The 27343-nt window shown below is 37.1% G+C and overlaps 1 protein-coding gene, 1 non-coding gene and 1 pseudogene across 2 annotated transcripts; 1 reads left to right on the top strand and 2 right to left on the bottom strand.

The window, feature by feature from the left end:
* Positions 1–9774, bottom strand: part of LOC122144688 — a 33131-nt pseudogene extending 23357 nt beyond the window's left edge.
* Positions 9775–11750: 1976 nt separating this feature from the next.
* Positions 11751–11823, top strand: trnat-ugu. The gene has a single exon. It is a non-coding gene; the product is annotated as a tRNA-Thr (tRNA).
* Positions 11824–20425: 8602 nt separating this feature from the next.
* On the bottom strand, positions 20426–26942 carry LOC122144689 (isthmin-2-like; the record flags this gene model as incomplete). The annotated part of the gene is made up of 4 exons (XM_042755824.1): positions 20426–21612; positions 22253–22321; positions 22406–22543; positions 26642–26942. Coding segments are annotated over 4 exons (1026 nt in total), but the record flags the coding sequence as incomplete, so codon positions are not given.
* Positions 26943–27343: the final 401 nt, after the last annotated feature.

Genomic DNA, 27343 nt, shown 5'->3' with positions numbered 1-27343 from the left:
GGCCGTGAACAACCTGACCCTGCTCTCAAACACTGTAGATTGTTCGTGTGGTTAACCTCATGTCGAGAAGACGCTGTGTCCTATACTGTGAAAGTAAATTTATAAATTCAAATGTATTTTTCACTTCAGAGTATAGGCTCACAGAAAAGGATAGGTTTAGAGATACTTAATCTTGGAATTGCTTCGAACGAAAATCTTTGGAAAATAAGATGATATTAATTACATATTTTGAGAAAACTAAAGCATTTTTTGACCTTGCATGCATGTTATCTTACTGTAGGAGACTCCCAAAAACAATATTATGAACCTTTAAAATGGCATAATAGAGGCACTTTAATTGAACCTTATTGCAAAGAGGACAGAATCAAATTATTGAGTTAATAAACAGCTTCATCTAAGCTAAAATGGATGTCCCTTGCAAGGCAAAAAAGGATAGATTTATGTATAGGTCTGTCCAATTTATAAAGGTCTGTCTGTCTCACAGCTCCTGAAGCGTGGAATGCTCCTGGAATGTTGCTGCATGGCTAAAAACCTAAGAGCACCTAAGAGCAAAAGCAAACTGTGTAAGATAGCTTAAGAACATAATTATTCAGAGATGCTGTTCTTTTCATTAATACACTTTGTAAAGCCACTTGGCTTTTAGATAAGCTCTACATATTGCTGGAGACTGAATACAGCAAAAACCACAGCAAAGGCAGTGGTCAAGAAAATTTGATGATTTGAAGAAATGTATTAATTTTCCAAACTATAAATAGTGGCTTGGCCTGTTTCTAAGCAGGATGCTTAATCACAGAGGTAAGAAAATACAAGTAAAGGGAAAGAGGGAAGAAAACTGATTTGCAAAAAAAAACTATTTGCATCATGGCCGAAATGCCAGCACAAGCTGAGCATTCATTTTCAACAATTCAGCAGTTCCAGTTTTGCAGAACACGCTGCAAATTTCCAAAGTATGCAAAAGTCCATAATCCCACGATTTGCTAAAATGAGACCACTGTTGTACTGGTGAGGGCACACACTCCTCCAATCTCATCCTCACCAGATCACTGGGAAGCCAACAGCTCAGAAAGTTTTCCTGTCTGCAGACATGCCCAGGGTATTCAGGTTTGTGGATGATCAGTTCTTTCTAGCAAACATGAACAGGCAGACCCACAATTCTTCAAAAGCAAGAGGATATATGAAGATCCCGTTTTGGAGATTTTAGGTATGGAGCCCTAAGGAGACTTGGTGATCGAGAAAAAAAAAGAGATTAGAGGAAAATTATAATTCTCACATTCTCTCACAAAAGTATTGCAGTCAACAACAAAAAAAATTGTGTCTGCATGTAAAAGCATTAAAATATAGTTTTCTTATTTCCATCACAAACGTTCAAACAAACAACTTTCTCAGGGGAATGCAAAAGTTTTGCAGAGAACACGAAAACATTCAAATTATTCCTCCAATCTCATTTTATCATCACAGTGTCCCTTTAGTGACAGTGATACACCATGTAGAAATTATCTATGTGGGGATGAACGAATGAAGTTGAAAGCAGGATACTTACAGTATGACTGATTTCATGAACCCCCAAAAATAAAAACACTTAATAAAGTTAATGACAAAATTTTCTAGCAAGAAAATAATACAGATGTTAAGAAAAAAGGTCCAGAAATTGCATTGCACAAATTGGACAAAGTCATCAGAATAACATCTGGGACACTGGGACAAAATGTCAAAGGGGAATGAAAGACACACTCTGTGAATTTGTGTAGAGAATACGCTCTCTTGGCAGATTGCAGAAACATCTGACGCTCACAGGAAGATCTCCCTCCAAATTGGCCTCTGATGACATTGGGGGACACTTTAATTAAGTGTCAAAATATGAAGGTCAGTTTGCGTCAACAGAATGTGAATGCTGATTGTGCTGTTTGGAGCAGCTAGTGCCCTGCCATTGTGCCACCTGGTTACTTCATTAACAACTTAATTACACAGCATTTCATTAGGCAGCAATAAATAAACACAGAAAATCAATGCATTCCCACTTGGACAAAGCTTAGATTAATGCAACAAATGGCTCTACAAGCACAAGTCAAATACTGCTTATGAAAGTTCTAAAAAATAGGCATATGCAAAACTATATATACTCTATATTTTCGCAAACCAATAATAGGTGAGTAGCCTGAATGGCTAGTTGGTCTTCAGAATAAGAATAATAAGGCTGGTTCTGGATTCACCTGACATGCGATTCTTTAGGGACAGGAGAAGAGGACATGTTCATGAGTTCCAAAACAACGGTCTCATTATTTACTCTCATGCTGTCCCAGATAAACACTCCATCTCTCTGAGCTCATATAATGCAGGTTTATGGATCCCTCAAAGTTGACCCTTCAAAATAAAACCATGCAAAACAAACACAACAGGAATCTATTCAACTCCAGTTTAGGCTTGCTGCAGTAGTTGGTGTTACTGGTAATACCCGGTGTTTGGCTGTACACCGATTACATTACTTGCACACCGTGGTACCACCCCCACTGTCGTTTTGCTTTTCTCGCTCTCTCTCTCTCTCTCTCTATATATATATATTTAAACAAAACGATTTAGATCAGTTGGACAACGGACACTACAGTTGTAAGCTGAAAGTGTCCACTCTTATCCATACAACACGTGCTGCAGAGCCACAGCACAGTTCAGCAGAAGTCAGATTTCACTAATCACGTGAAAAGAGTAAACACTGATGATGATGATGATGGTGGGGGATTTGTTTTCAAATGAAATGTAAAATCATCTGTTTATCAATATTTTGATTTTAAAAAGATCATTTCTTAAACCAGAGAAGGTTTAAAGTTTCTGTTTTAGTCTTGGAAAGTGAAAGGTGTAAAGATGTAAGCACAACAGACAATCATCTTTGCTTGTAAAACATGATATCAAGATCGCAAATTCCGAAGCCCGGTAAATTATTATTTTTTTTTTTTTAAGTTTATACAAGAACAATACAAATATTTCTAACTTCTTAAACTATGAACCATCAGTTCTAACTGTCAGACACAGGTTTTTGAAGCATCAACTTTGGGGGACCATGCACGTGCACTATATGATGACGGATGATAATGGAGAACTCAATGCTCAGTTTTACTCACCCAAATACAGCTGTCCAGCTTAAAGGGGTAACATGATGTTGCTAAAAAGAACATTATTTTGTGTATTTGGTGTAATGAAATGTTTTTATGCAGTTTATGGTTCAAAAAACACATTATTTTCCACATACTGTACATTATTGTTTCTCCTCTATGCCCCGCCTTTCTGAAACACATAGTTTTTTTTTTACAAAGCTCATCGGCCTGAAAAGTAAGGTGTGCTCTGATTGACTAGTTATCCTGTGCTTTGTGATTGGCCGAATGCCTCAAGCGTGTGATGGAAAGTTACGCCACTTGCCATATACGGTGATGCGTGTCCCAGTCAGAACACCGGTGCCACAAGACAAAAACAATAAAACCCATTACAAATGAGGCATTTGTTGCATCCAGTGGGGACATAGTTATGGGTTATAATTCTTATAATAATGTTTTTATGCGTTGCGTTGCATCGCGCAGAATCAAAGTTATGCCTTCTTTCTTTGCGTGATCATATGGGCGGCGTTATGAAAATCTTCCCACATAGTGACGTAGAAATGTGGGGGCGTGTTAGAACGAGCCATTTTAGGGGGGTGTGGTTGACTCTTAACTTTTATAAAGAATATCTCTTTGGATTTGAGACTTTAGCAACTTTACAAATCTTCTTTTTGCACCAAGAGCTTGTAACACTCCAAAGAGATCAATTTTTATTTTTTGTAGTTCTCACTGTTGTTTAATAAGGAATGTGGGAATTTGTGACAGACTGCTTTCTGTCTGACTAAAGTCAGCTGAGGGTGTCTCTTTGCACCAAATCTCTCCTGGGCCAAACAAGCAAGAAAGACTTGCCTGTTGCCACACAAAAAGTGTAGAATATGGTCTCATGTTGAATTTCTTTGCCCTTTAAATCTTCCACGGATTCACTAATATCCTACATGCTGTGACAGAACACACAGGATGGTTTGTTTAAGAATAGAAAGTTGTGATTCATCTGTCTTGTGCATACAGGAAAAAACAAGTTTTAAAAGAGCAACACTTCCTACGCTGGTCACCAGAGTGGGAACACCCTTTAAACTTGAAGAATATATTTAAGAAAAGTAACAAATCTGACTAAAAGAACTCTGCCAAGTTATAGGGCAATGCAATATGCGAACTTTTAAAATATTTTAGGGGTGTCCTACCTTCCTCTTGGAAGGCCATCTTTTTTAGCTCCGGTACACCTGTCTGGAAGTTTCTAGTGATTCTGAAGACTTTGATAAGCTGGATCAAGAGTGTTTAATTACAGTAAAACCTAAAATCTTCAGTATTGTGGCCTTCTAGGAAAAGGATTGGATAGCTCTGCTTTAAAAATAATAGAAAAGAATAAAAGGATGAAAAATTATCTGATCCCCACATTAAAGTTTAGAATCTGAAATTCCATGAATGTATACAGCATCATCACACTAAGACATAATCTGCAGGCTTGGCAAATTATTGAGCTGTGAAGAACTGGCTGAGCTAGTTTAACAGGTTCACTTTGACCATTATTGGGTAACTGCCCTCATTCTTACACTGGGCTCAGTGATTTTACTACTCCCTGAGACAAGGAAAATATCCCTCATGAGGTATCTCAAGGCAACAGCAACATATGTCCACTGAGAGATAAACCTCGTTTCCACCAAGCGGTATGGTTCAGTACAATATAGTACTCAATTATTTTCAGTTCCAGTTGTGAATGGTACCAAATTAGCAAAACCATACCATACCACTTTTTTGGGACCATTCTGTTTGGGTACCTAGCACAGTAGTCCATCAATGGCATATGCCACATAAAACTTGCCAAATTTCACCTGTTAGGATTAAACCTAACCTATGAGGATAAACCAGAATACCAAGCATTGGTCATAAGACATTGACTCCGATAACTGCCAAACTGTTGCTAGTGCTGCATTTAAAAAAAGCTGAATTGAATTGCAATATAATAAACATTTGGATAATTAATCATTTTCAAGTTACTTGACATGATTTTGAGTTTTAATAACCCTTAAGTATTTAAGAGATGCAGCCATTCACTGTGGTAATTACTTGCTGTTTATGTTCAATTTTGCTTAATTTTAAACTGAAATCATATTTGAGACCAATATTATTGTGTTATCATGGCAATTCCATGAGCCAATGATATCCAGATTCCCACATCCATTCAGAAGTTGCCCAGTAACACGATAGATCCAACATTGGTCTGTCTTTTTGTTTTATGCTCATATCAAAATATATGGGTACAAAGCACCCATGTGCATAGTCAATGTTTGAGCGGGAGATTTGAAATCATATAAAATATGGTTTATATGCATGAAGATCAGTAGAACACCTGTTGAATCTTGTTTTACTTTTAAAATCTGAATTGCAATCAAAATGTATTTCATTTCAGATATGTAGCCCACAGAAACCAATGTAAGAATATGCTAGCAATGTAGCACTACATCCTGTCCGTGTAAAGGCTTCAACTCTTGAAACCATGGAGTTGTGAGCAGTTGTGCAACACAGCGATGAAATATGAACCTGTCTTTGATGATTACCGCAGCACCATCTGTGCATTGGGACGGCCAACGGCTTGACTGATTGATGAGAGCCCTTAAGGAGGAAAGAGAGCAGAGGACCTCATAGTCACACACACTCTCCAACCCATCCACTCTCTGTTTGCCTTACTAGCCAATGTCTCCCACAAATACCTCCACAGGTCCCACTTCACTCACTTATCACCTTCCTACAGCTGTTAGCATGTCTGAAGAATCCCTGTGGAATGATGATACACACTCCAAACATCTATGTGCTCAATCTGACTGTCTTTTTAAATGACACTGCACTACATTTTGACTCCAGGCCACACATATTGACCCCTGGGGATTTAATCATGATAAAATGTATTTAATTGATCAGACAAGCTGGTATAGTGACAGGACCATTTAAGATCAAAGTGGACCACCATGTTGTGCACAAGTGGTGAATCTGATCAAACCGGTGAAGAAAATGCTGTGAGGATTCTGTATTTAACCTCAGCATGTTTTCTCCCTGTTTGGACCCACCCTCCTATCCATCCATCACTTTGTCATTTTTTTGCTTTGGGTTGAGATTTTTGTATCATTTTTTACAAGAAAATAGTATTTCACATTTAATTTAATGTGCTATTAGCCGAGTGAAAATTGTTTCTACATCAAATTTTGTATTAGTGTGTGTGTAAGTTACAACTTAGCCTAGCTGCAATGTAAAGGAGAAACGCTACAACTCATGCACATAACTTTTATACTAAATATTTTTGTCTTGCACTATTAAAACTTAAAATGTTTAAAATATACTCAGATAAGGTAGAGTATTATATTAAGGTATTATTATTATTATAAAAATATTAATAGAATAATATTTATCATTGTGGTGATGACAATTTGGGGGAAAGCTGCTTAATTTTCAAAATGCAAAAAAAAGACAGAAAAAACCCCCCTGAATAGTCCTAATAATAGCAATCAATATATATTACAAAAATACATTATATTTTGATTTTGGGGTGAAATGCGACTTAACAGTCTGATGACACTGTGAAACAATCGCTGATGCTGATGTTTTAAACACTGTTTAGGGCCACTCTTTATATATTACAAGCTTTCAAATCATTGTGTACATATGTATATAGTATATAGTAAAAAGCAACTGCGAGGACAAAAGTTGTCTGAGAGCCTGAGAGTCAGGGAGAGCCTGTGTATATTGTCCTCTCATCTGAAATCCTGGTGCTGCTGAAGTGCGGCTAAAGCCAGGCTTAACATGCCATTTCATTACAGTTATCACACAGTCAGCTCATGTGGGTGTTTAGGGCTTGAATAGGGCAAATTCACTGATTTCTTTTTATGAGCCCTTCCACAGCACGAGAAACAAAGACCATCAGCAAGTCAAAAATCCATATTCATGATTTACTTGTAAAAGCATTAACATTGGACCTTCGTTCAAGGCCACACTGACATGCAATACTGTTGTTTTATTGATCTGAGGTGATTTAGGTAATTACAACTGGGGTAATTATCAACATCTTCAGTAATACTTTAAGACCTAAACTCTTACATTTACTGTTACCTGTTAAATATATACAAGTTTGCTCTTTGAGTTTTATATCATGTACAGAACTTAAAACAAAAGCATAAGAAAATGATTAACCTTATAATCTTAGCATTAATTAAATAACTCTTTGTAATAGTTCCTAGCTCAAACAGCACAGGCCTACAAGTTACTCAATCAAAACTCACTTTCAAACATGTTCAACGGTCACTCTGACTCAAGATACTGGTATATGATCCTATGAATTTTTTCAGCACTCCAGTTACTGATGAGTTGCTGATACAAGCATGTTAAACAAGCACTTGAATGAATGGGCGAAATTAATATTTGTATGGTTTCTCAAATTTATGTAAAAAGTAGAGTTGTTTAAAAGGATACTTCATCCCAAAATGAAAATGTTGTCATTAATCACTTACCCCCATGTCGTTCCAAACCTGTAAAAGCTTGGTTTGTCTTCGGAACACAATTTAATATATTTTGGATGAAAACTGGGAAGCTTGTGACTGTCCCATTGTCTGCCAAATAAAATACAGTGTCAAGGTCCAGGAAAGTATGAAAAGCATCGTCAGAATACTCCATCTGCCATCAGTGATTCAACTGTAACGTTATGAAGCGACAAGAATACTTTTTGTACATGAAGAAAACAAAAATAACAACTTTATTCAACAATTTGTCTCTCCACATCAGCGTAGCTCCATTTTGGAGAATCTGGGCTGTACGCCGGCAGCTTACGCCCTTCTGTGTCAGCCGCACCACAATGTTTTCTATATATATTTATGCTTTGATTTGAAAGATAACAGCGCATCCTGTCATTTGTTTTGTTTGCGTACAAAAAGTATTCTTCTCGCTTCATAACGTTACGGTTGAATCACTGATGGCAGATGGACTATTCTGATGATGCTTTTCATACTTTCCTGGACCTTGACACTGTTATTTATTTGGACGTTTATGGGACAGTCACAAGCCTCCCGGTTTTCATCCAAAATATCTTAAAATGTGTTCCGAAGACGAACGAAGCTTTTAGGGGTTTGGAACGACATGGGGGTAAGTGATTAATGACAAAATTTTCATTTTAGTGTGGAGTATCCCTTTAAGACTAGCTTATTTATTTTAAACACGCCCCCACATGTCTGCGTTACAATGTATTCGGCCAATCACAACGCACTGGACAGCTGGCCAATCAGAGCACACCTCGCTTTTCTTTTAACGATGAGCTTTGTAAAAATCGACGCGTTTCAGAAAGGAGGGACATAGAGGAGAAACAATAATGTACAGTATGTGGAAAATAATGTTTTTTGAACCTTAAACTGTAAATATTTCATTACACGAAATACACAAAATAATGTTATTTTTAACAACATCATATGACCCCTTTAATATAATTGTGTATGTTATCTTATTACATGGTTACGTAAACAGTTATTTGAACCAGTAATTTTATGTTGCCTACTTATGCTTTTTTTGACTCTCAAAGCGATGGCGGCCACTGACTTGCATTTTATGAATCATTAAAGACCGTTCAGCTAAAAATCGTCTTTGCTGTTCTACTGAAGGAAAGAGTCACCTTCATCTCGGATGGCCTGAGAGTGAGTACATTAACAGCATTTTTTTTTTCTTTAAATGTGTATATCTGATACAAATTAATTTTGTCAACTTTTTAAGAGCGTACTGACATACTCATGGCCTTAAAACGTAAAGAAATGCATGAAAAGCCACAAAACTCCAATTTTGATTTCACTGGAGTTTTAATCAATGACGGCGGCAAAAACGGTCTTCTATACTCACCACTGAGTCCATTGGGGATGCTCCTGTGATGATGTGGAGCAGAGAGATCATCCATAGATCGTCTTATGGTGCCAATCTTGGTTTCTACAGTCTTGTGTATGTGATTATGATGATGGTCTGGGCTGCCAGCACTTCCACCGCTGGAGGTACTGCTCCATCACCAACATCTCTGACAATGCTCGAACCTACATTCATGTTACTCAGACTGGACTGACTGTCTATAGAACTCCTAGATCCTGCTCCAGTCCTGTCTTCATCCAACATGAGAATGATCTCCTTTAGTTCTGCATTCTCCCGAACAATGTTTTCCTGGTTGCCTTCCAGCTCCTTGAGTTTCTGCTGATAGGTGCTCACCTCCTTCCACACGGAGCTCGCCGTGTGCCTCCCAAACCTCTGCCATTCCCGAGACAGCTTCTTACCTTTCTGCCGATCATCATCGAGGAAGCAGCAGAGTTCCCTGAGCTCCTGGTTATCATCTAGCAGTTTCTGGTTGATCTCCTTTAGATTGCGGATCTCATGGGGGTGCACCTGCAGCCTGCGGTTGATGTCCTTCATCATGTTCCCATGTTCCAGCATTAGGTTCATTTTCTCACTGTCAGCCCTTCTCAGTCTCTTGATCAAGTCCTCTTTGCTCCATCTGACCAGTTCATCATCGGAAATCTTGCTCAGGTCATCATTAAGACAATGTTTTGCCATCATGATTCTCACAGAGGAACAGTCTTAGGGTTAAACATTCAACACAGATCTAACATAGTGATATATTCAATCCTAGAAAAACGCAGTGTAAAAACGCATTAAAAACAGATTCATGTATTAGATTGTGTAAATATTTATGGGAATCCTTTTAAAATGGAAGAGTAGAGTATGCATGAACTGATTTGTATTCCTGACAAATTAATTTTCAAACATTCACCTTTATTATTAACGCCTCTCTTACCGATAACTTCGCAGTCACGCGTGGATTTATATATCCTAAAATGTGCGTGACATACAAATCCACGAGCATCGTGTAAATGAATCGATGTTTTTCTCAAGAAAATAAATCTTCAGACGCGCGTGATCTTACAGGTTTCAGGAGCAATAGTTCAAAAAATAACAACCATAAACACCGCCTTCATTACAAACACGCCTGCATTCACGGTAAAATTCTCCGGAAGCTCCAAAGATCAGCTCAGAAGGGGTTTGCCGTATAACTCCTCAAGTGTGTCAGTGTCCAGGGTCTCGGGTTCGGTTCCCCTGGACTGGACTGGAGTGAAATGATCCGAGCGGATCCGAGCAGGTTCAGAGATGAGAGGCAGAAGGCAGGATCTGCCCTCTTAAAGAGACAGCAACTAATTCCCACAAAACACATTGACTGGTTTTAATTCTATTTTTAAAATTTAGATTATAATAGCTTTTTCAATTACAATTAAATTATAAGTAATTCATATTTAATTATAATTAAAACTACTTTTCCAATTTTTTTTATGTTAGTGTTGAAAGGTTATTTGTCGGAATGTTAAAATTCTGGCAAATATATTCTGTTTCCCACCCAAACTACACACCATTAATTCATTAATTCATTAATTCATTATTTATTATTTATTATAATTTTTAAGTGAACTGAAAGAGTAAACCATTGAACGTCAATCATGCACTACACAGTGCACTGTTATTAAGTCACAATTTTTAAAGACCAACCTATTTGGTTATAATGTAAAGTGAGAGAGGGGCAGATGGCTACCAGAGAAAGGCTATTTTACATTAAAAACAAATCCAAGAACTACAACTTTTTCGCAAAAAAATTAAAAATGGCATGATTTGGTTACCAGGAAACATACATGCAAACAAACTAAAATTTATACACACTGTAAGTTCATTTGGATAAAATTGTCTGTCAAGAGTACAAATGGCATTACCAACAAATTATCTACAAAAATAAATAAATAAATAAAAGAAACAGTTTTAACCTAGAATAAAACTGAAAAGTAAAATGAACATAAAATAAAAATAAAATAATAAAATAAATTGACTTTTTAATATTAACTGCAGATTTACATTACTGAAAAAAAACTGTATAAATTAATTATTTTGTAGGTTGTTTACATGATATTCACCTATGTTTGGGTCCAATCTCATGCTTCTATTTTCTCACAAAATGTGTTTTGTGTGAAATGGAGTGAAACTTTGCAGGACAGTGGCTCTTTAGGGCCGCCGTTGGCCACCCCCTGCAATAGTCACATATGTTTAAATTTTAGTAAAACCTTAACATATAATTTTTGAGCGCAATTGTTAAAATGTATTTAAAACCATAATAATAAAAATAATAAAATCAACAACAACAATAATAAAACGCTTATGGTTTCGACCATATAGAGCTAATCAAGGTCTTCAGGATTACTAGAACAGGCAGGTGTTTTGGAGCTGGAAGGAGCAACACTCTGCAGGACAGTTGGTAAACCATCGCCCTCTAGTGGACAAAACCTCCATCCGGGTATTACTTATAAGCTATTCGAGGGCGACGAAACCATCGACTACCCAATCCGTAAAAAAATATTTTAGGTTGGCTGGTACATAAAATCTTTTCTTTTTAAATATTTTACTTCAATACCTTAATTGTTAGCCTCGATCTCAATTAATTCTTTTATTTTATTTAAAAAAAAATTATACAAAAAAAAGTTTAATTCTTTTTCGGCACATAATCATTCGTTTTTTTGGCATATAACCCATAAAAAAGGTACTAAGGAATTTTGCTCACGCTGCTGGTTGTGACATTTGACTTTATGGTTAAATAGCATTGTCTTCGTCAAAATTCTTGTAACTGGCTCCATAGCTCAGTGGTTAGAGCACTGGTCTTGTAAACCAGGGGTCGCGAGTTCGATCCTCGCTGGGGCCTACATGGTGATTTTTCTTGGGACATGTTCATAATATATTATCTTTGCACCATAGTAAAAAAAATGTTACAATTTCACCTAATACCAATAAGAAATACTGTACTTTAAGAGCAAAAGGACACCAAAACAGATTTTATATTTTAATACACTGTGTTTAATCTCTTTGGTTAAGCAGAGTATAGTGTAATATAAAACCATTTTAAAATCAGATTAACAGAATGTTTCAGGATTTTGACATTTATATATATATATATACCAGATACTTTCACAGAAATGCTGATTTACCATTAGTTTGACTGGTTATCATTGAGCATGTAGCCTGTTATGCTTAGATAATATTAATATTTATATAATCTACACAATGTATTTCAACAAAAACCTTAAATCGCCATAATGAAGGACTATGATAAAACGGAATTAAATTAACCAGTATTTTAATACTTTTAATACTTTTGTGCTCAGGTTAATGTTTCAAGGTGATGTATGCAGGAGAGTTGTCAGAAAACAAGGGACTTCAATATGTATTATGAGCAGTGTTTAATGTAGCAGATCACTCCGCACTTGGGCCGTAGAGTTCCTGTGTCTTTAATGTCGATAGACTGTCCAGGAACCAGACTGAACTCAAATCTCTGAAGCAGTTTGCTGAGGTTACACCATAACATGTCATTATTATACAGCTATTGTTTACATGTCTACACATTGTGATACAAATTGAACTTTGGAACGCAGCAAAATTCGCATGAGCTTATGTGTGTGGTCTCCTGCAATTGTATGCATATGAATGAAAGTCAGTGGAACAAACAGAGCAACAAACCACCCCTTTTGGGGTGTCAAGTTAATGTTTTAATTTATGACAATGAATTATAAATGTGTTAATAATTATTTTAATCATTTCCATAACAAGGTTTTTGAAGGTTTTGGAAAACCACCTAATGCTGCAATTTTTTTAATTCAATGAATGAATCAGTATCAAGTAATTAATTAGGTTTTATTTTTAATTAATGGTTAGCCAATTAGAATGTAGTTGATTTGTTTATTTATTTCAACTCAAATTGTGAAACTTGTGTATTAAATAAATTTAAAACACACAGACTGAAGTAGTTAAAGTCTTTGGTTCTTTTAATTGTGATGATTTTGGCTCACATTTAACAAAAAAACACCAATTCACCAATCTCAACAAATTAGAATACTTCAATAGTAAAAAAAAAAAAAAAAAAAAAAAAAGAACATTTTTAGTGAATTGTTGGCCTTCTGGAAAGTATGTTCATGTACTGTACATGTACTCAATACTTGGTAGGGGCTCCTTTTGCTTTAATTAATTTGCCTCAATTCGGAGTGGCATGGAGGTGATCAGTTTGTGGCACTGCTGAGGTGGTATGGAAGCCCAGATTTCTTTGACAGTGGCCTTCAGCTCATCTGCATTTTTTTGGTCTCTTGTTTCTCATTTTCAGATTCTCTCTGGGTTCAGGTGTTTTTATTTTGGTTGAGAGTCTGGTGAGTTTACACCATGGTCATTTAACCAACTTTTGGTGCTTTTGGCAGTGTGTGCAGGTGCCAAATCCTGCTGGAAAATAAAATCAGCATCTTTGAAAAGTCTGGTCAGCAGAAGGAAGCATGAAGTGCTCAAAATGGGTGCAATGACTTTGGTTTTCTAAAAACACAATGGACCAACACCTGCAGATGACATTGCACCCCAAATCATCACAGACTGTGGAAACTTAACAATGGACTTCAAGCAACAGCTTCTCCACCCTTCCTCCAGACTCTAGGACCTTGGTTTCCAAATGAATTATAAAACTTGCTCTCATCTGAAAAGAGGACTTTGGACCGCTGGGCAACAGTCCAGTTCTTCTTCTCCTTAGCCCAGGTAAGACTCCTCTGACGTTGTCTATGGTTCAGCAAATTCCTTGACACGTCTGACAGCCTCAGTCCATTCCTTGTGAAGTTCACTCCAATTCTTGAATCGATTTTGCTTGACAATCCTCATAAGGCTGCGGTTCTCTCGGTTGGTTGTGCATCTTCTTCTTCCACACTTTTTCCTTCCACTCAACTTTCTGTTAACATGCTTGGATACAGCACTCTGTGAACAGCCAGCTTCTTTGGCAATGAATGTTTGTGGCTTACCCTCCTTGTGAAGGGTTTGTCAATGATTGTCTTCTGGACAACTGTCAGATCAGCAGTCTTCCCCATGATTGTGTAGCCTAGTGAACCAAACTGAGAGACCATTTTGAAGGCTCAGGAAACCTTTGCAGGTGTTTTGAGTTGATTGAGTCTAATTTGTTGAGATTGAATTGGTGGGTTTTTGTTAAATGTGAGCCAAAATCATCACAATTAAAAGAACCAAAGACTTAAACTACTTCAGTCTGTGTGCATTGAATTTATTTAATACACAAGTTTCACAATTTGAGTTGAATTACTGAAATAAATGAACTTTTCCACGACATTCTAATTTATTGAGATGCACCTGTATGTTTTTCCTTCTCTCTAGCAATTAAAGACCAGGGAAACGGCCAAGATTGTTATTTTAATTTTCACATTGCAATTTCGTTTAATGGCTAGGTTTTTTAGGGCAGGTAGCTACTGTATTAATATGATGTTCTCTTTCATCATCTCGTGTTCGAGATCCACCAATGGGAAGGGCAACCGTACCTGACCTCTGCAGAAGCATCCAATTGCACCAAGTCTGGCTTGACAGACAGGAGAGCATGCCCAATGGCAGGTAAGGGACCGCCCCTTCACTGAGCACTTAAACGGATTAATTAAGGATTTTTTCACAATTTTTTGCCAGTATGTCACTCTCTAAATCTGCTGCTTATTCTGGGGATAGTTTATCATGGGCCTGCCCAGCCGTGTGTGGTGCGCTTATCACCTCTATGGATCTTCACCCATTCTGCGTGGTCTGCCTGGGCCTCAAACATGCAGAGGAGGCCTTGGAGAACCCCAAAAATTGCAGAAAAATTCACAAGCAGCTAATTTCACCTTCAATGTATTAGACCTTCCTTTGAATTAGACAGAAGAAGGGTGAAACCTTGCAAATGATGTCGAGTGTGACACAGTTGAGCAGTTCATGCATGATGGCAGGTGTTTTCATGTTGGCTATTTCCTCCAGATGGTCCATTAGGCGCTCCGACATCTCGTTAAAAATGCCCATCAAGCTTCGTATCTGACGGATAAGACAGCTTCAGCTGAGGTGCATCGCTATCTCATTTCAGTAATTCAGAGATGATCTTGACTCACGTGCTGCTAAAGGCTGGATCCATGATGCAACGCTGCCTGTACCAGATGTCTTGGTCCATAGCCGTCACTAACCCATTTCCAAGGAACCTGAAAAGATTGATTCAGACTTTCACACCACTGGATAAATAAACCCCCATAAAACATACAAAAATTCATTTAAGCAGCATCAAACCAAAACCAGTGCACATTAAGTCGTAGTTGCACTAGAGTTTGAGCAGGCAAAATTGAATGCTCTTGATATGATCTAATCTACCTTCCAGCAATGCTGCATACCTGCAGAATGAAAGTTTGTGATCTTTTAATTTAGCTAAGTTGTTCAGTTTAAGGTACTGTGACATATTGTTCTTGCTTTTGGTCACATGTCTACATGTTGTGATACAAATTTGCAGGTCAGACGTTACCAAATGTGAAATTCACATTTTAAATGATTGACAGCCCTACTATATAAGCAGTCTGTCCAATATTTGCAGAAGAGGGAACAAATGTGAAATTGTTGGATCTACTTTGTTCATTTCTACAAACATCTGCAAACATTCTTATAAATCATAAAAATAGGCAGATTGCGTTGTAAAATGTGCAGAAACCCATGAATAGCACAATGTATCCTTGTTTGCTTCATTTCACGATAAGCTGCTCCTACTTTAAATACAACTGATCATTCTGTCAGTCGTGATGTGGTGGCTTCATTCAGACATTAGAGGTTTGAAAATGGGTCCACAAAAAGTGAGCAAATGAGCAACAGTAATATTTCCTCACATTCATAACACTGTTCACAATTTTTTCCACTATACATGTATTAGTTTCCATGATTTGTTTATATACCTGTTTTTATGTCTTTTTTATTATTATTTTGATCACAAAAGAGAGTATATCTGAACACCCCATGAAATGGTAAGATTAATTTTCTTATAGTCAAGAAGACACTCCTCCCCTCATGTCTGTGCTGTCTCCTCCAGTCAAATACACATATAATGGCATAGAGTAGATGGATTTAAAGCAATCAAACATGAACCTATGCCACATAGCTTAGATTCTGATTTCATGAGGCCTCTACCATACACTTTTCTAGATGATGGTAAGGGTGGTAATGTGCCTTAAATTAAAGTTTAAAAGCTTAAGTTAAGAAGGCGTTTGTAGATAAAGGGATCTTTGGTATACTTAGGTGGCATCAGAATTGTTCAGCCTGTAGACAGGGACATATTTTTCTGCCCTTAAAAACACAAACATTGTCACAAGTGCTGAGAACTTTCTACTAAATGCTTGTGTGTGTGTGTGTATGTGTGCGTGTGTTTTTTTTTTTTTTTTTTTTTTTTGTGTGTGAGGTGGGAGGGTGTCAAAGACATCGGGTGGATGCAAACACTTGCATAATATGGGATTTATCAGTTACATAAAACTAACATTGTTTTGTAGGTGCAAATCAAATCAACAAGACATAAGTCAAGTAAAACAAATCAAAACAAGACAAACATCTATACAAATTATAAATTACAAATATTCTGAAGAGTTTTTACAAAAGTGTTTTGTTTTTACCACTGAAGAAATAAGTCCTGCATAAGGTTATCTGATTTCGCCATACAGACAATATGCAAGAAACGCACAGAAAACAGCAGCAAGCAAGAAAAACATCAAATATGAGACCCATTCTGAGATCATGATGGTGCTGTACAGTAGCTCAGCATTTAAAGTATGTCTAACAATGTCTTTATTTCCGGGTCTCCTGGCTTGTTTTGAAGGGTTTTGGACAAAAGAGGGCAATGTTAATCTTCTTCTATTCCTACATTCCAAAAGAAAATCTGTGTGCCGAGGCACTCATAGCATCTGATAACCTTACTAACTACATGTGTGTGTATGTGCTGTATTTCAAACTTTTTATTACTAATGTTTTAATAATGTAAATGTCTGCGCACTGTCATGTTGTGTGTTGTTGAGTGTGTATGTGTGTTTGTGAGACAGAGGGAGAGAGAGTTTGGCATAATAACTGCTCCAGTGTTGTGTGGGATTTTATTTATAGTCCTAAACACTGATACTCTCTGACTGATGAGATTTAATATCTCAGTGCATTCAAAATCTGTACTATTTTCACATCATTATTTAAAAAAAAAACAGTCAGAACTTTCAATATTATATTCTCATTAATGAGCTAATGCAAAAAAAGTCAAAGTTTTAATTGTTACCATGTTATTGACAAAATATAGGAGATAAAAAATAGATTTTTAAAAATAAAAGTGTTCTAAATTAGAATAAAAAGTAATAAAATAATGTAAACATAAATGAATGTAATATCACAAAATAGAAAATAGAAAATAAAATATTAGAGAGAATAAAATGAATTTAGCAACAGATGTGAAAGGCTATTGTTGTATTGTCAATATACCAGTATTACTTGTTTATAAATTATGGAACTGCCACATCAGAATAAAATGCTATTCTTTCAAAAGAATCTAAATTTTAATTACACATTTTAGGTTTCTAACCATTTTTGTTTGATCTGCCTCCATTGAGCTGGCTCCCTGTCTTTTTTTTTTTTTTTTGTAACATGAATCTGTGCATTGATCATTCAGTGCCAACTTTTGACTTACAGCCTAATGGTTAGTCATTTTTGTTTGGCATTTAATTAACACTTTACATGATATCAGCAGCAAAGATCAAAATTAAATGGTTATTGATGTACTGGTGTGAACTGAAAGATGTAATGGATAGGTTTGAAATTTTTTGGTTAGATTTATCTACACCACAAGATGTCCTCCGATGTGTTTTGAAGTAGAACACAGCCACTATCTGTGTTAGAAAAGATCATCACAGTTCTCAGGCTTCAAACAACCGGTTAATTGAAAAGAAAAACTCATGAATGCTATAATCTGGCATCCGCTCAAGAGGGTTTATAGCATGTGTGGCCTGTATCTCTTACATCTGTGGTCTCGGTGGGTGGCAGGCAGCATGGGAGTACTGAAGGAACTCCTCAGCCACACAAACAGAGGAAATTTTAGATTCCTGTAGCCCTGAGAGAACAAACAGCACTGAAGTCACCAAGTACTGGCAGGGTGCCTGGAGAGCCCAAACTTCTGATGTGGGTTAGAAATACTGGTGCATTTTGAGAGTAGCCTTTCAAAAATGGACTTTTGTGTACATTATTTTGTATTCATGACATAGAGACGGTCATAACCCTTTTTCTTTAAGACAACATTTTAGGGGCCATCAGGCCAAGAAATAATGTTGTTGGCAGATTTATAGGAAGAATGCCATTAAGCTCTATATATATAGAAGGAGAATCTGGAATCACTCCTGTGTTAATCCTATGGATTTTTGTTACCTTTGACCCCCTAATCGCTGTCTGTCTGTCTATCTAGCTATCTATTGGTCCATCTATCTGTATGCTGAGGAGAATACTTGGATGTAAATCAGTTAGTGGTATAAATACTGTAACTCAAATTTATTTGTGTTGCATTTCAAAGCAGCTTTACATATATAAATGCCTATAATGCCTTAGCTTTACCAGTGAGCATGTTTTAGGCAATATAAAACAATGATAATATAAAACAATGATATGAGTGATCGTCAGGATTTAGATCTTGCTATATTGTAGTGTTGATTGTGACAATATAATAAAAATAATAAAACAATATGTGACAAATATGACAGATTGTCATTGGTGAAAAGTCGGAAAAGGTCTGATGCTCGGATACACGCCTGAGCTTTTAAAACTAATAAATATTTTATATATTATACATTATATATTTTGAGGAATGTGGGTAACTAAATGGATGTTTGTCCCCATTGACTTCCATAGTATGGAAAATAGTATAGAAGTCAATGGGGACCGGAAACTTTCAAGCGATTATATTGAGAGTATATAGGGTATGTCTTTAATTTCTTAATAACTAGAAGCATCTCTAATTTCAGGCAGTATTACTATATTGTGATGTCATTCCTTACTGTGGTTGAAATTATTTATTTTTTTTTCAATTATTTAGATTTGGATTTATGTAGTTTAACATAGTTTTGAAGTTTGTAGTTTGAAATGACAGGGACCTGCCAAGAGTTACACAATGCTTTAACTCCCCAGTAAGCAAGCCAGAGGAGAGAGTGGCAAGGAATGAAAAACTCCATCCTCACCTAAATGTCAGTTCTGTTCTAAATTCAAATTACAGTTCTATATTGTGTTTGCTACCTTAATTTAATTACAATTCAAATTCAGGAATTTAAAAGTCATCTGAAAGGCACGCAACCCCACTCATCACTCAAACATCTTAGATTTTCGAACTGAAAACAGATTTCCACAAATACAAAAAAGCAGATAGCCAGGAGAGATGGGTTTCCAGTTGCTGGATGTTTCTAGTTAAAGCTGAACAAATGGAAAAACAGAGTTATCAAAGGCATGAGCCCTCATTAGTCTCTCACTGATCTATGGGGTATTGATGGTTGTTCCTATAAAAGGATGACAGGTATTTGCATTGTAGTGCCAAAAAAGTCTCCATGAGTGGTTATTGCTTAGCATCAGTTAATCCAGATGTTAACTCTGACGCATGCATTTTGTTGAAAGAAACAAGATTTTTTTTTTTTTTTTCAAACTCATCTTTGTATTTGTTTTAATAGAATGTGCAAACTTGCAAAATCATTATAAAGTATACATGATAATGAACAGCAAACACTGACTTGTTTTGTTGTTAAAGAGGTGTTTGAGAACACGATTTCCCTTTTTAGGTCAGTGTGTCCTGGAGGACTCTGGGTAGTGCACCCTCTGAATGGATGATCAGTTCAAAGCATCAGCAAATGTGCTATAAAACACAATAAATACTTTACAAACACATGCCAACACAGAAATTCTGTTCTTGCCATTAATGGAACAATGACCGCAGGGAAGCAATCCCTTCACAACACAAACACCAGAAACATGGATAACAATGCTTCATCATGCAAATATACTTTCGATAAATGCATTAAATAAAGTGCCAGCCGTAGCATGTGCATACACAGTCTGCATACTCTTAAGAGCGTTATTTCAAATTAGAGGTCTGGAGCAATATTAAGTATCCGTTGCAACAGTTCCCAACAACAAATGAAAAGCAACAGCAATAATAACACAGCAAATGCACAATCGCAGAACAACTAAATAACAAAATTGTACAAAAGCATTATATGAAGTATCACATTGGAACAATATACAGATTATATAATATTCTTTTTATACGTCTGCTGGCTCTTTTCCTTTCTGAAATTCTGACACTAATAAAGAACTAAATGAAAATTGCTATGGAAAGGTTTCCCCTGAGATGGCAGCGAAAGTGTGATCCATTGGCTCGCAAACACATCCCCGTAAGTCTAGAGCATAGGTTTTTAACTCATTTTGCTTCAGGAACCAGATTTACATTAGACGGGACTGATATCAAAGGAAATACAGTGGGGTTCAAAGGTCAGAGACCACATTGAATGTTAATATTAAAACAAATAATAAATACAATTTTCATAAGCTAATTAGATTGACCATTTAAGTAACAAAGGTCAGACTGAAGCACATAAGATGCCTCTTTGTAATATTCTCAAATCATGCCGGATAACATTATCATCAGGTTCTGCACAAACGTGGAACTCATGTTAGCTTGAGTTCTGCTGTCCATCAAGCAAAATTCATGCAATTTTTTTTCATTAGAATTGTTATGCTGATAATTTGTAGATTGTAATAAATATGTATTAAATTTGACAAACATTTTTCAGTAGTAGTGTCAGACTGTTGTACCCCACTGTATGTGATTGAAGCAGCAACAACAAAATACAACAAAATGCTGTATTGGTCATTTACACAAATACAAGAGTTACAAGATTGACATATCATAACAAAGATCATCAACAGATGAGAAAAATTTCCACAATATTTTCAAACATAAGAAAAGCTAGAGGGCCATGCTTTGCGAACACAGTTATGACAATGCATCCAACAACATAGGACTAGCTCTATATGCGGCTGGCTGGTATATTTGTATTGGGTTAAGCACCACAGCAGGACATGGTGTGTCAGAGAAGAGACAGTAATTTGGTGACCTAATATTCTCTTGCCTCCTCCAATTCATTCATGAAAATGTCCTGTTGGGGATTCTCAGTGCAATGCAGGCCATTATTGGGTGGGCGGACGGCATGAAACCTGCTCCAGTCTCCTTTGCACAGTATCCAAGGCAATACATCCACCTTAAAATGCAGTTCTGGAGAGAACTCTGTGCTTATTAGGTTGGGGGTACCTGCACCTTTGCCCCTTGTAATTAGATGTTTGTTGTCATCATAGCAACAATGCTGGGCAGCCAGGATGGTGCCATCTCTTGAGAGGCCAGAACGCAAGCAAGAGCGTGCCGATGGTTTGTAGATATCCAGACGTTCTATTGGGCCGCTAGCATCCCTCCATTGGAAGGTCCGATCATGTCCTGCATCCAGCAGACTGACTATATTGTTGAAGGCTTCTGAAGGATATGTGCATGGACAGCTGGGTAATTCAGTCAATACCTGCTGCAGGTAACGCTGGAGAAACTCACTCGTACAATTCAACCACTTCTCGCAGCTGTCAACATCTGCAGAACAACCAAACCCAAACCGATTCCACTTGATCAACTATAACAGAGTGACATTTGCCCAGTAGTGGTTTAAAAAGTAGTGCGATAAATAAAAATAAAAAATGCATTAGAAATAAGAATGAACATATTTGTTAAAATTTTCACACATTGTTTTAGGTAAAGATTATATAGACTATACATTGCAAAAAGCATTAACTAATACAATTAATTGGAAACGTCTGATACAGTTTATAAAACACAGTTAACACATTTATCTGATTTTTACATCGCAAGTGCTTAATTCAGTTCAAGAGCTTTTTAAAATTATAAATCTAATCCAAATGGGACATTTAACAAAAATCATGTCACTTGCCATCCTGGTATGCCATAATTTCATTATCATTAGGGCTCAACAACATGCATGAAATATCACCTACAAGCAGAATACACTGCTATTCTTAACCAACTTGTGTCAAGGTGATTTCTTGTGGCTGTATAGAGTCAGTTCAGCCACTCCACGGGTGTTCCAACAACATTTGACTATCAGTGTCTTTTTGTTTAATTTGGGACAATAAAATTATTTTATTTTTTACTATTTGTTATTCATGATTATTTGAACTGAATATCGACAGTTTAACAATAAGCTTAAAGCACTTACCAGTGCCAAAGGGTTCTGTACCATTTTCCATCTCAAATGGAAAGACATGAGCTACACTGCTCCAATTATCTGAAAAAAAAAAAAAGTGTTACATATTTTTACATAAAATGGTTTTAGAATTAAAAAACATACATTTTTGAGTACTTAAGTAACCTGGGCATGGCATAAGGTCACAGCTTTGGGATTCGGTGGAGATGCAAAAATCTCCACAAGAACGTGAGCGGGTCTGGTTGCCATGGCCACACGTGACAGTACAGGAACTCCATGTGCTCCATTCTTCCTCTTTCTCTCCTAAGAACAAAATAATAATTAGTTATAACATTTGTGGTTTTGTCTAAGGCATGCCTCCCTATTGCTAGGTTTATGTTTTGAACAAAACCCCTAACCTTGATTACTTTCCAGTGATCTGATCACAAGTGACCATCTGAGATATACAACCATTACTATTTACTCTTGGTATTAGCATCATAGCATGTGTTTCAAATGCATTACCCGTGACCCCTTAAGACACACCCTATTATTTTGTTTCTGACTACCTCCATATGGGGTTTTTAGTGATTCGATCCTTAAATGTTTTAGACTCTGTTTACACTAATGACTTAATTACAGGCCAGTAAGCAGCTAGAAGTCATCTAGCAATCACACCAGCAATGTCTTAGCAATAAACCCAGCAAATGCAAAGAAACATAATAACAACCATTCATCAATCAAAGACACCATCCCAGGAAAACCTTTGCAAAAGCATGCTAGCACCCTGGAAACCACCTTAACTTTTGCACAAGAAAACAAGGAGTAAGCTGTGAGAGTAAGCATTTGCCAGGGCTTATAACCTCCAAAAAAATAAAAGGAAAAAAAGGCTTCTAAAGGCTGATTAGCTTTTAGCATTGGGGAGATTTCAAAACTCTCTTTACCAAAAATTGCAGATATTGGATTAAACAAAGACAACAGATGTCTTCTTCTGTCTTCTGTAATATAGAGTATAGATTACAGACTAGCATGTTTAGATATTTAACTTGAATTTGGGTGGGGTGCCAATGATATTGCACACACAGTGATGGTGCCCTGATTACAGACAGACTAGTGAATGATGAAAAAGAGACATAGGCTCTGCAACTTCTCTTGCTGGCTTTGTAGAACTGCCAAACTGTGAAATCCATAAAAACCACAGGGCGTGTCTTGTAGCAGAGGACCTGTTCTTGATTAGACAATTTTTGTTGTGCTTTTTTTACAATTTCACTAGTTCGCCTGTCCATCCAGCCTTAATAGTTAATGGTAAATGAACTTGGCTTGCTGTCATCAACAGAGGCTCGAACCCTAGGCTCGGCTTGAGCTCCGAGTTCAACCCACCTTTTGTGGTACAACATAGAAGGAAGAATGACAGAAATAAAGGAGGAGATGGGGAGGTGGAGGGATGCAAGAATAATTGTCACTAGGACAGCACAATGACTGCTGCTTATATAAGCTTGTAACGATTATTGACAGGACTGAATGTTTAGGCTCCTCCTGAACCTACGTTTGGAACTTCAGTAATATATATTTTTTCCATTAGTGTTTTCCTACGTTCTTCCAGGGCTGAATGGAGCAGCCAAGAAACTACCCTTAAGATGAATGGGAATACTAACAGCTTTTTTCTGTATTATTAGACTTTACTAATTACATCACGTCTTCTGATCAGTGAATGGCATTTCTGATAGTATAGTAGTAATAATAGTAATAGTATCACTGTAAAACCCAGCAAGTTAGGGTAACTCAAACCATTTGCGTAAACCAACTGCCTTGTCTTAAACCATGTTTAAGTTTTAAAACTTTGCAGTTATGTAATTAACTGATTGTGCATTAGCAATGAACACCTGCTGTTAACAAACAGAATCACTGAAGAAAAGAGAAATACAATAACTAGGCCTACAACTGACTTCAGCCACAGCCTTAGATGAAATCAACTGAAATAAAATACATTAAATCTCTCAAGATCTGAATAAACAACCCCACAAACAGAATCACCAGCTCCACTTATTAATAACCAGACTGACTTTATTTCTGTCAGACGTATACAGAAGATCTTATTGAGAATTAACTAAGGTTTAGATGTTGATTTATTGTTTCATTCGAAGTAACCATGTTTGAAATCAGTGTTTGCTTTAGCTGGTCTCTTGACCCTTGACTTCTGTGTTAGTTTTTTTTTTTTTTTTTTACTTCTCTGGCTGTTGTAACCATGTGTTCCTGAAATATATTTGTTATAACACAAAAGCCCAGAGAAAATATCATCAGGTGATGGTTGTTATATATTGATGATGACAATCAGTTGCCATTAGGTCTCTAATCTCTGATTAAATTGCTGTTGCTTTATTAGTTGTATTGATCAGTCCCACCAGGATTTTGCGATTCTGCAATCGCTGAATTTACTGCAAAATTAAGCAAACTCCGCAATTTTCGCAAGAGCTCGCAAATTTTCATAATTGCCACAGATTTTCTGCAAATTTTGGGCTTTTTTTTGTATTTATTTAATTATATTTAGACATTATGAATGACAGTAATAAAAGTTAATTTTATCTGCATCTCAACTACCTAGACAGCACAAGTACATCTGTAAGACATCTGCTAAAAATCTGGGAAACATCTGCTGTGTAATTTGATAAACATCTTAATAACAGTTTTACATGCATTCTAATAAATGTCTATTTGACATCTGACAGGAAATGTTTAGAAACATATTGCAGATGAAATGTATTGCGATCTTGCATATGTAAATGCAGTCATCAAATAGACATCTCCGAGATTGAGTACATGTGCGATTAGGATGAGCGCTTTACTCTGGTGCTGGGTGCCACCTTCTGTAGAAACTTAATGGCACTGGTGCTGGTGTCCTCAAATGTTAGTCTGGAGTCCTACAATGGTTGTTGAAGTCAGAAAAGTCAAAACAGTTTTAGAAGAATTTTGTCTGTGGTATATTTTCACTGCAAAACAATAAAAAATGCCGCACATTTTGAGAAAAAAACGCAGCAAAATCAGTCAGTTTAGGCTGCAAAAATCAGAAAAAATTCTCACAAAATTCTGGAGGGACTGATTGATTATAGCAAAAGTGATTCTAAGAGCCAGTGGTTTTGTGACTGCAATGTATATCTTCTTTTAGTGAACTCAACTGAAATAAGTTCAGTGTACTCATAACTATTAGTTTTAAAACTTACATGGTTTAAGGTAATCGGTTACCTCAAATGGTTTGAGTTACCCTAACTTGTTTGGTTTTACAGTGTAGAATAGGCATTAACTTCTGGTCTAGACTGAGGCCATACTTAATCTCTAAATTTAGCACTCAGTCATTGTGTTTTTCTTCACCACTCCAATTAAACCCCCATTCCATTTCATCCTTGTCTCCAATGAAACAAGACTGATCAGCTTCAACACAAAGTATGCAATTCCCACCATGAAACAGACATGGCCTGGAGAGAAAAAACAAAAAAGGCAACAGAGGCGTAATGTTATGCATGACCTTGAAAAGCCTAGGATTCTTGAACAAGCTTAAAAGACCCAGCCGCTCTGGGATGGAGGGGGTGGTGGGGGGATGCAGGGTCTGGGGTCCAACCCGCGGGACATAAAAAGTAAGCGGATGACCCCTCTCACTCTGTGTTCCCGATCTGTGCTCTAATTGAACACAAGCATGGGCTTATTTGTCCAAGAGAACATACTCACGCTGCCATTAGTGAGCGGATTGGGCTCATCTTCAAACAGCGGTCTTCTCCGCCGAGTGAAACCAGTGTCTACATCAAAGGTCCGGCGCTCACAAATACCCCGCCGTTGGCTAGTCCGAATCAATGCTGTGAAACAGCTCGCTCTACCCGTACTCCCCAATCTCTAAATCTCTCTTTCCCTTAAACCACTCTCCAAATCGCCTTCATCTGACTGCTGCCAATGCAGTTTTCTTAAATTCTCCCATTCCTCTAGCTCAGGGGTCTCCAACCCTGCTCCTGGAGAGCTACTGTCCTGCAGATTTCAGCTCCAACCCCAATCAAACACACCTGAAGCAGCTAATCAATGTGTTCAGGGCTACTTGATAATTACAGACAGGTGTGTTGGAGTAGGGTTGGAACTGAAGTCTGCTGGATGGTAGCTCTCCAGCAGACTTCAGTTCCAACCCTACTCCAATATATATATTAAAGCTGTGAGTAGAAAAAGATGGTGTCCAGCTAGAGTCTAGCTGGACACCATCTTTTTCTACTCACAGTTTTAATATATGGATACATGGCAGTTCTGCAAATTCTGAACTTTCTTGAAGACAGCTTTCTCCATTCCAAGGTTTTTTTTTAATTGCACAGCTTGAAAGTTCAAATATTCTTACTTCTAAATTCTCAAGACCTGCGAGTAGAAATGGCTAATATAAAAGAAAGTGCTCACCATAATGGCGTTGGGTCCATGGGCTTTGCAAGTTGCCACCTGTTTTGCCCAGCCCACTAGGAAGGGGCTCCCCACTGTCATACTCCAGTGCATAATCATCCTCTTCCTCCACTGCTTGGCCAGTACCATCCTCACCTGAATCTACATCTGCATAGCCCCAAAATAAAGGCCAGAACAGCTTCTTCCCCCCCAGCCATTCTACAGCAGAGGAGGGAGAAGATGTAGGCCAGTCATTATTCCATTCTTTAACCAGGTCTGTGTCCACTTCCGTGGGTGGGTCATTCAACACCTCGATGGTCACCTACAACCAAAGATGCAAAGTACACAGGGACTAAATCACTGAATTATAATAGGGAACATGGGTTATTTTAAGAACTTAAAACACACACAGCTAATAAAGGCAATGAAGACAAATCATCCTGTAGTAAGTCTAGAGAAAAGTCAGTGACAGTAAGTTTCAGCAGTGAGTCACTGACCCAGTCTTTTTTTTTATTTTTTATTTTTTTAGCTCAGGCTGAATATCAAATCAAGCAAAATTACTTCCTCTTTATCTCAAGATCAGATTACTTATTACACTTAATTACATCCAATCAGGAGTGATGACTTACTATGGATGCTGATGAATCCACTTTGGATTACATAGGATTAGACATTAGCCTCAGAGTAGAGAAAAACGGTAATAGCTCATTATTTCCGGGATGG

This window comes from Cyprinus carpio, unplaced genomic scaffold (assembly GCF_018340385.1).
Source record: "Cyprinus carpio isolate SPL01 unplaced genomic scaffold, ASM1834038v1 S000006751, whole genome shotgun sequence".
NCBI lineage: Eukaryota > Metazoa > Chordata > Actinopteri > Cypriniformes > Cyprinidae > Cyprinus > Cyprinus carpio.
The sequence above is the reverse complement of the archived record's forward strand: the minus strand, read 5'-3'. Positions and strand labels throughout refer to the sequence as shown.